At 34.1% G+C, this 9,923-nt stretch overlaps 2 protein-coding genes across 2 annotated transcripts; both read right to left on the reverse strand.

The window, feature by feature from the left end:
• Positions 1-863: 863 nt before the first annotated feature.
• Positions 864-3,484, reverse strand: LOC148654465 (sulfotransferase 6B1-like). The gene is made up of 6 exons (XM_088646702.1): positions 3,270-3,484; positions 2,941-3,149; positions 2,667-2,793; positions 2,298-2,392; positions 1,758-1,944; positions 864-1,347 (listed from the first exon to the last, which is right to left on the reverse strand). Exons 1-6 carry the CDS (start codon positions 3,406-3,408, stop codon positions 1,229-1,231), a joined length of 876 nt encoding a protein of 291 aa, XP_088502828.1. The 5' UTR covers positions 3,409-3,484; the 3' UTR covers positions 864-1,228.
• A 2,177-nt stretch (positions 3,485-5,661) lies between these two features.
• Positions 5,662-8,285, reverse strand: LOC148654466 (sulfotransferase 6B1-like). Its single transcript, XM_088646703.1, has 6 exons — positions 8,072-8,285; positions 7,743-7,951; positions 7,469-7,595; positions 7,100-7,194; positions 6,565-6,751; positions 5,662-6,151 (listed from the first exon to the last, which is right to left on the reverse strand). The coding sequence occupies exons 1-6, from the start codon at positions 8,208-8,210 to the stop codon at positions 6,033-6,035; spliced, it is 876 nt and encodes a 291-aa protein (XP_088502829.1). The 5' UTR covers positions 8,211-8,285; the 3' UTR covers positions 5,662-6,032.
• Between the last annotated feature and the right edge of the window lie 1,638 nt (positions 8,286-9,923).

Here is a 9,923-nt window from a genome sequence, read left to right on the forward strand (position 1 = left end):
AGTACCACTCGTCTACAAACTACAAAGTTGTGAAACTCGTCTTATTTTAGACACATTTTGTATTGCACATACTACAAACGTGTACAATGTTTCTATTAATCTATTAGTGTGTCTTCCTGTGTCTTTTTCAACATTTTACCAAAGGCATCTAAACATTAATGAGTCTTTCTGAAATCTCTTTTATTGCATTAGAATTAAAAGAGTATACAGTAAAAGGTCTATTTCTTACATTTGAACCCATCTTGATTTCATACTGATGAGCACTGGATGCAAAAGCATTTAATCTAGACACAAACTTGATGAAAAAAGAAAAATGCAAATTAATTAAACAAAACATCTTTATTATTTTTCAATTATTGTATTAAAGAAAAATACATTGAAAAACATGTCACCATATGATCTGCAAAAAAAGATTAAAAATCACTTTTCAGAGAACTCAGTAAAAGTTTGGGTTAAACTGTAATTTAAACAGGTCCAATGTCATGTGTTAAGATATGAACAACATTCGGGGGTCAGTAGAAGAATAATTATAGAGTCATGAAATCAGTGAAGCAGGATTCCATAGAAACATATTGACATCATGTGCTTATTTTTCCCAAATGGAATCTGAACACAAATTTTTTAGTTCAGAATTTTATTTTGGAAATGTGCTATTTTTTGGTTTTGTTCTCTGGTGAATTCATACATTTTTAATTTCCCATGTTAGTTTATACTTTATGACCGTAGAAACAAAAAAAGTGCTTAAAAACTGGTTTATTAAAACGGGGATTTGTTTAAGAACGGGGAAGTTTAAGAAGCACAGGTTCCACCAGCAAACATAAAGCTCCTACACCTCAATCTGAGTCAAGAAGAAAAGCATGGAGTCTTAGCCAAAATGATCTTTTATTAATTGCAACTAACAAAACGTCATGTACATTTACAAAAACACAGAGAAATACACAGTTTTTAAATATATTAAAATATTAATAAATAATGTTATTTATAATTAACATAAATATCCTGTATACATTCATTTCAGTATCAGTATATTTCCTTTACAGAACTTTGAACAACAAATGTGAAAAGTCACTTTTATGGGAAAATAAATTACAAAGTATTTCTAGTGCTTTAAGAAATTCTATTCATACCAAAAGTAACTGTCAGTTTTATGAAGGGACAGAATATGCTGGTGATAATAAATACAAAAGGGATGAGATTGTATTTCACAGCAAACTTCATCCCTTCCTTGCTAACACTCATATTCAGCTTGTCTTGCTAATTCACTGGAGTTGATCTTGTCCTTAAACAGTGCTTCAAACTGGGCGTTCTGCTTGGAGGTAAAATGATTCTTCCAGTCACCCACAGCACCTACACATTGAAAGAGAATGGCAAGTTAGAAAACACAATTTCATGACGTATGTGATGTGCATTTACACAATCTGATGTCTTTAAAGTAAGACTGGTCTCTTCTTTTTAGTGGTTCTGGTAGTCTTGAGAAACATTCTTACTACATGAATGAAAAAACAACTTTTCTTATGACGTTTCATATGGGAAATACTCTTGAGAAATACTTTGCCCTGCAGATTCATTTACACCCTGTTGAAATAACAAATTAGCATTGTATAACAGATTGAATTATGGATGGGTTAATGTGTCCCTTGTGTTTTCTGTAAATAGCTACAAGAGGCTGGAAATGCAGGTTGTACCCATTTGATATCCAACAATTCTACCTTTCAATATTCTGTCTGAAATATTGGCATTTGAAATGAAGGCCTCACCTTTCCTGAAGATCAGCTTCTTATCAGATGTCAGTGCGCAAACTGTGTGCTTTGTGTCGACTTTCTCCTTCTGTGCCTTTTCTTTCATTTCGCTGAAGGAGGATTTCTTCACGATCTCATTGATTTGATCTTCGGAGACGCTGATGTTCAAAAATGAACTGATCTCCTTGACGTATTTTGGGAGGTCCTGTGAAACACAAAATGACAGTTTATTTAGTCATTTAGTTACAACTATCATGTGAACAATTCACAATTATCATTTATACTTGTTTACACCTTTTAGGAGTAAAAACAAAAGCCCCTGTAAGAAGTGACAAGAGGCCATTTGGCTTCCTTTTTAGTAGTTCAGGGATGCAAGAATCTAGTCCGGCTGTTTTAAAGCAGAAGCCAGTGTATCAGCTTCGACAATATGGCTTGGTACCTTGTTCCATGCTCCCACTGCCCTTTGAGTAAAGAAGTGTCTCCTGTTCTCGGTTTCAAATACAATTCCATGGAATAATGTTGACATCACTGTTTACTTTATATGTTTTAGAAACTCACCTTCTTCATGGACTCGTAGTATAGAAAAAGTGTATTTTCATCATGTTGATTCTTCTCCCAGCTCTGGACATGATCAATCCAAGATCCATAGACCACTGCAATAGAAAGAAAGAAATGTTTGTCCTAATTGGAAATGTGATGTTGCCGTTTGTTAGACATGATTGTTTTACTCCAGTTTCCATATAGTTTGGTATCCAGACTGTGACTAAGAAGTGGGATTATTTCTAATCAAAGTTCTTGAATGAATACAATGGAAGAAACGTTTCCAGCATCATGAACCAGTAGTAGCATAATTCTAAGAAAGTGGAATGTATCTTATTGTTTACAAATCTGTACCGAACACGAAGCAAGGCTGAACAATATGCTTACCTTCTCCTTTCAAGAACATGTCCAAAAAGGTTGACCACTTCTCAATCTTGGGCAGAAGAGGGTTTTGTTGGTAGTAGTGAAACATTGAAACTGCAGTGTCTTTGGGATTCCTGATCACATAAATCATCTGTAAAGAAAATAAAGGTAAATTTAGACATACTTCATTATTTAATCACAACTTTTAGGAACGTCATGTATAGGACTTATAAACGCCCAATCATTGTCAACTAATCTTTAAGAGTTGAGAAGTGTACTGGAGGTTGCCAGTGCCTACCTTGCATTTCTTTGTTTTGAACTGCACAGGGATCATGTCATGGCTGAGGTGTGTGGGGATGAGTCTCTTGCTGGGCAGGTTCCTCAGCTCGTCAAATTTGGAGAGATCTCCAAACTCCAGAGCTGAAGTCAGGGTCACCTGGCCTGTTGCGTTGTTGTCGCTGTTGCAGTGGTACAGGTTCTTCATGATCTCTGTCAGCCAATGGGTGCCTGGGAGAAGCCAAAAGATCACGTGTGAAATCAAGCTGTCAGGTTTCAAAAACCACATAAATGTGGGAGACAGAAAGAAAGTTTTCAGAAAACCCATGCTCTGGAGAGGAATGTTCTTACCTGATTTTGGATAGGACACTAAGACTACATCATCTTCTCTGGCCTCAAACGTGTCCAGGGCTTGGAGCAGCTCTGTGGAGACCGTGGTTGAGAAGGGAATGCCCTTGAAGCTGTGAATAAGCTCTGTTTGTTCCGGCATCGTTAGGTGATTGTATCCTCACAAGCAGTCTGAAGTCTGCAGATGTAGTGTAGTCGAGGTGGATAATTCAGAGACGGCTCTCTCTCAGATTATATAGCCTTGGCATAACGGAACTTACAGCAATGATGTGATGCAACGGAAAGTTATCCAGACCTTTCAGACGCAGAAGGAAATTGAGTCATTTGCCGTATTGTGTATATGACTGAGCAGTTTATCTTACTTTTCAATTTAATACGCTATGGGATTTATGTACAGATGTAGGATTTCGATATGCATAATACATTAAATTACAAATTTCAAGTCTAAAAGTCTTCAAAAATGTTATACTTTGAAGGGATTGTGGGGAAGTCATTGAAAACACTGTATCACCTGTGTACTCTACATACAATTGTGACACCTATCTCATTTAAGACCATCTTTGAAATCTGCATATGTTTTTTGTCAATGTTTTAATTTTTGGTGTCTTTTATGTTGTTATTTCAAAAGATCTTAGAAATGACTATGCCTCTAGAGTAGAGAAGTTCTGTATCTTACGTACCTTTTGGCTGAAATTCAAACCCATGAGCACATGGTCCTAAAATACATACCCCATAAAAGATCATGAAAATATAAAGAGTTTGGCTTTGTTTATTGAAATAATAATTCAAGTGGTATTATCTTTTAATTTTCTTTCTTAAGTTATACCCTATCATACAATATACAGTATGAACCATAAAAATATGTTTTACGACTGTGTTATTAAATCAGTGATTGTATTTTGAAGGTTGTTGTATAATGATTTATTGACAGTTTTATTGTTGTTGACAGGAAAATTTAATAATGAAAACATTTCATCACTGGTACTGGGTATTAAAATCAAACACTGTAATGTATTGTTTAATGAATCATGATTTTGTTTTGAAAACCAGAAAAGATTATGAATGAGGTTGATTTTTTATTTTTAGTTTGAGCAGTTTTACAGACTGCTTACGTGTTATTATTTTATATGTTTTTATTCAATTATAATTCATTTAAATGTCATCATTTTTATTTGCTTAAAATTTTCAGAATTTGAGGTTACTTTTAAAATGATTACATTTCATTTCTTTAGCCAGATGACTTGTCACTAAAGTATGAAGTACACTACATTTTTATCTTTGCATGCTTATTTCATTGACATTAGAATTGAAATACAGATCAATTTAATAAAGAAACTAATTTTAATCATTTAAATAGAAAATAAGGGAACTTAGATTAACTGTCGTCACACAAGGAAAAATTATCCAGACACAAAAGGAAGAAAACTGTGTAATTATTGAGTGCATGATTAGGCATTTCTTCAGACTTCCGTTCTAAAACTATTTAGGATATTTTAATAGATAAGGAAATCTGAAACATTAAATTGTAATTTTCCCACCCAAATACTCAAGAACTCGAGAAATGTTGGGGTTAAACTGTAATTTAAACAGGTCCAATGTCATGTGTTAAGATATGAACAACATTTGGGGATCAGTAGAAGAATAATTATCGAGTGAGAAAATCAGTGAAGCAGCAGCCCATAGAAATATTTTGACATCATGTGCTTATTTTTCCCAAATGGAATCTGAAAACGAATTTTTTAGTTCCGAATTTTATTTTGGAAATGTGCTATATTTTGGTTTTGTTTTCTGGTGAATTCATACATTTTTAATTTCCCATGTTAGTTTATACTTTATCACCGTATAAACAAAAGAAGTGCTTAAAAACTGGTTTAATAAAACGGGGATATGCAGCACTGTGAAGAGTTTTTAATTATTATTTATTTATGAATGGTTTTTGGTTGTTCAACTGAAACTCATCAAAGAAGATATTTCATTACTGATTAAGACAATTTAACTCAAATGCTGTAATGTATTGTTTTGAAATGAAAAAAGTTGTAGTTTTTTAAATTGATTTATTTTTTTTTCTTTTCAGCAGTTTTACTGGCTGGTTATGTAATAATTAACATTTAATAATATTCATGAATTTATAAGACATCCTGTATAACTATAAATATTTTCACCTGCAAAAAAGGTCAAATGGAGAGTTCCTTTTTAAATAATTCCATTTCGTTTTTTTCAGCCAGGTGAGTTATCTCCAAGGTATTAAATACACCCCAACTTTATAGCTGTTGGCTTGTTTCATCAATATTAGAATTGGATCAAAGTACTGACTCTGAAGTTTAAGAAGCACAGATTCCACCAGCAGACATAAAGCTCCTACACCTCAATCTGAGTGAAGAAGAAAAACATGGAGTCTTAGCCAAAATGATCATTTATTAATTGCAAATAACAAAATGTCACGTACATTTACAAAAACACAGAGAAATGCACAGTTTTTAAATATATTAAAATATTAAATAAATAATGTTATTTATATCTAACATAAATATCCTGTACACATTCATTTCAGTATCAGTATATTTCCTTTACAGAACTTTGAACAACAAATGTGAAAAGTCACTTTTATGGGAAAATAAATTACAGAGTATTTCTAGTGCTTTAAGAAATTCTATTCATATTGTACCAAAAGTAACTGTCAGTTTTATGAAGGGACAGAATATGCTGGTGATAATGAATACAAAAGGGATGAGATCGTATTTCACAGCATACTTCATCCCTTCCTTGCTAACACTCATATTCAGCTTGTCTTGCTAATTCACTGGAGTTGATCTTGTCCTTAAACAGTGCTTCAAACTGGAAGTTCTGCTTGGAGGTAAAATGATTCTTCCAGTCACCCACAGCACCTACACATTGAAAGAGAATGGCAAGTTAGAAAACACAATTTCATGACGTATGTGATGTGCATTTACACAATCTGATGTCTTTAAAGTAAGACTGGTCTCTTCTTTTTAGTGATTCTGGTAGTCTTGAGAATCATTCTTACTACATGAATGAAAAAAGAACTTTTCTTATGACGTTTCATACTGGAAATACTCTTGAGAAATACTTTGCCCTGCAGATTCATTTACACCCTGTTGAAATAACAACAAACTAGCATTGTATAACAGATTGAATTATGGATGGGTTAATGTGTCCCTTGTGTTTTCTGTAAATAGCTACAAGAGGCTGGAAATGCAGGTTGTACCCATTTGATATCCAACAATTCTGCTTTTCAATATACTGTCTGAAATATTGGCATTTGAAATGAAGGCCTCACCTTTCCTGAAGATCAGCTTCTTATCAGATGTCAGTGCGCAAACTGTGTGCTTTGTGTCGACTTTCTCCTTCTGTGCCTTTTCTTTCATTTCGCTGAAGGAGGATTTCTTCACGATCTCATTGATTTGATCTTCGGAGACGCTGATGTTCAAAAATGAACTGATCTCCTTGACGTATTTTGGGAGGTCCTGTGAAACACAAAATGACAGTTTATTTAGTCATTTAGTTACAACTATCATGTGAACAATTCACAACTATCATTTACACCTGTTTACACCTTTTAGGAGTAAAAACAGAAGCCCCTGTTAGAAGTGAGGCCATTTGGCTTCCTTATTAGTAGTTCAGGGATGCAAGAATCTAGTCCAGCTGTTTTAAAGAAGAAGCCAGTGTATCAGCTTTGACAATATGGCTTGGTAGCTTGTTCCATGCTCCCACTGCCCTTTGAGTAAAGAAGTGTCTCCTGTTCTCAGTTTCAAATACAATTCCATGGAATAATGTTGACATCACTGTTTACTTTATATGTTTTAGAAACTCACCTTCTTCATGGACTCGTAGTACAGAAAAAGTGTATTTTCATCATGTTGATTCTTCTCCCAGCTCTGGACATGATCAATCCAAGATCCATAGACCACTGCAATAGAAAGAAAGAAATGTTAGTCCTAATTGGAAATGTGATGTTGCCGTTTGTTAGACATGATTGTTTTACTCCAGTTTCCATATAGTTTGGTATCCAGACTGTGACTAAGAAGTGGGATTATTTCTAATCAAAGTTCTTGAATGAATACAATGGAAGAAACGTTTCCAGCATCATGAACCAGTAGTAGCATAATTCTAAGAAAGTGGAATGTATCTTATTGTTTACAAATCTGTACCGAACACGAAGCAAGGCTGAACAATATGCTTACCTTCTCCTTTCAAGAACATGTCCAAAAAGGTTGACCACTTCTCAATCTTGGGCAGAAGAGGGTTTTGTTGGTAGTAGTGAAACATTGAAACTGCAGTGTCTTTGGGATTCCTGATCACATAAATCATCTGCAAAGAAAACAAAGGTAAATTTAGACATACTTCATTATTTAATCACAACTTTTAGGAACGTCATGTATAGGACTAATAAACGCCCAGTCATTGTCAACTAATCTTTAAGAGTTGAGAAGTGTACTGGAGGTTGCCAGTGCCTACCTTGCATTTCTTTGTTTTGAACTGCACAGGGATCATGTCATGGCTGAGGTGTGTGGGGATGAGTCTCTTGCTGGGCAGGTTCCTCAGCTCGTCAAATTTGGAGAGATCTCCAAACTCCAGAGCTGAAGTCAGGGTCACCTGGCCTGTTGCGTTGTTGTCGCTGTTGCAGTGGTACAGGTTCTTCATGATCTCTGTCAGCCAATGGGTGCCTGGGAGAAGCCAAAAGATCACGTGTGAAATCAAGCTGTCAGGTTTCAAAAACCACATAAATGTGGGAGACAGAAAGAAAGTTTTCAGAAAACCCATGCTCTGGAGAGGAATGTTCTTACCTGATTTTGGATAGGACACTAAGACTACATCATCTTCTCTGGCCTCAAACGTGTCCAGGGCTTGGAGCAGCTCTGTGGAGACCGTGGTTGAGAAGGGAATGCCCTTGAAGCTGTGAATAAGCTCTGTTTGTTCCGGCATCGTTAGGTGATTGTATCCTCACAAGCAGTCTGAAGTCTGCAGATGTAGTGTAGTCGAGGTGGATAATTCAGAGACGGCTCTCTCTCAGATTATATAGCCTTGGCATAACGGAACTTACAGCAATGATGTGATGCAACGGAAAGTTATCCAGACCTTTCAGACGCAGAAGGAAATTGAGTCATTTGCCGTATTGTGTATATGACTGAGCAGTTTATCTTACTTTTCAATTTAATACGCTATGGGATTTATGTACAGATGTAGGATTTCGATATGCATAATACATTAAATTACAAATTTCAAGTCTAAAAGTCTTCAAAAATGTTATACTTTGAAGGGATTGTGGGGAAGTCATTGAAAACACTGTATCACCTGTGTACTCTACATACAATTGTGACACCTATCTCATTTAAGACCATCTTTGAAATCTGCATATGTTTTTTGTCAATGTTTTAATTTTTGGTGTCTTTTATGTTGTTATTTCAAAAGATCTTAGAAATGACTATGCCTCTAGAGTAGAGAAGTTCTGTATCTTACGTACCTTTTGGCTGAAATTCAAACCCATGAGCACATGGTCCTAAAATACATACCCCATAAAAGATCATGAAAATATAAAGATTTTGGCTTTGTTTATTGAAATAATAATTCAAGTGGTATTATCTTTTGATTTTCTTTCTTAAGTTATACACTATCATACAATATACAGTATGAACCATAAAAATATGTTTTACGACTGTGTTATTAAATCAGTGATTGTATTTTGAAGGTTGTTGTATAATGATTTATTGACAGTTTTATTGTTGTTGACAGGAAAATTTAATAATGAAAACATTTCATCACTGGTACTGGGTATTAAAATCAAACACTGTAATGTATTGTTTAATGAATCATGATTTTGTTTTGAAAACCAGAAAAGATTATGAATGAGGTTGATTTTTTATTTTTAGTTTGAGCAGTTTTACAGACTGCTTACGTGTTATTATTTTATATGTTTTTATTCAATTATAATTCATTTAAATGTCATCATTTTTATTTGCTTAAAATTTTCAGAATTTGAGGTTACTTTTAAAATGATTACATTTCATTTCTTTAGCCAGATGACTTGTCACTAAAGTATGAAGTACACTACATTTTTATCTTTGCATGCTTATTTCATTGACATTAGAATTGAAATACAGATCAATTTAATAAAGAAAATAATTTTAATCATTTAAATAGAAAATAAGGGAACTTAGATTAACTGTCGTCACACAAGGAAAAATTATCCAGACACAAAAGGAAGAAAACTGTGTAATTATTGAGTGCATGATTAGGCATTTCTTCAGACTTCCGTTCTAAAACTATTTAGGATATTTTAATAGATAAGGAAATCTGAAACATTAAATTGTAATTTTCCCACCCAAATACTCAAGAACTCGAGAAATGTTGGGGTTAAACTGTAATTTAAACAGGTCCAATGTCATGTGTTAAGATATGAACAACATTTGGGGATCAGTAGAAGAATAATTATCGAGTGAGAAAATCAGTGAAGCAGCAGCCCATAGAAATATTTTGACATCATGTGCTTATTTTTCCCAAATGGAATCTGAAAACGAATTTTTTAGTTCCGAATTTTATTTTGGAAATGTGCTATATTTTGGTTTTGTTTTCTGGTGAATTCATACATTTTTAATTTCCCATGTTAGTTTATACTTTATCACCGTATAAACAAAAAAA

Source organism: Lepisosteus platostomus, chromosome 9, assembly GCF_059453375.1.
Source record: "Lepisosteus platostomus isolate fLepPlt1 chromosome 9, fLepPlt1.hap1, whole genome shotgun sequence".
In the NCBI taxonomy this organism is placed as follows: Eukaryota; Metazoa; Chordata; class Actinopteri; order Semionotiformes; family Lepisosteidae; genus Lepisosteus; species Lepisosteus platostomus.

Coding starts and splice junctions, on each gene's coding strand:
- LOC148654465 (XM_088646702.1), bottom strand. CDS start 3,408: ATGCCGGAACAAACAGAGCTTATTCACAGCTTCAAGGGCATTCCCTTC. Junction 2,393..2,666: donor CATGTTCTTGAAAGGAGAAG/GTAAGCATATTG, acceptor TTTCTATTGCAG/TGGTCTATGGATCTTGGATT. Junction 1,945..2,297: donor ACTACGAGTCCATGAAGAAG/GTGAGTTTCTAA, acceptor TGTGTTTCACAG/GACCTCCCAAAATACGTCAA.
- LOC148654466 (XM_088646703.1), bottom strand. CDS start 8,210: ATGCCGGAACAAACAGAGCTTATTCACAGCTTCAAGGGCATTCCCTTC. Junction 7,195..7,468: donor CATGTTCTTGAAAGGAGAAG/GTAAGCATATTG, acceptor TTTCTATTGCAG/TGGTCTATGGATCTTGGATT. Junction 6,752..7,099: donor ACTACGAGTCCATGAAGAAG/GTGAGTTTCTAA, acceptor TGTGTTTCACAG/GACCTCCCAAAATACGTCAA.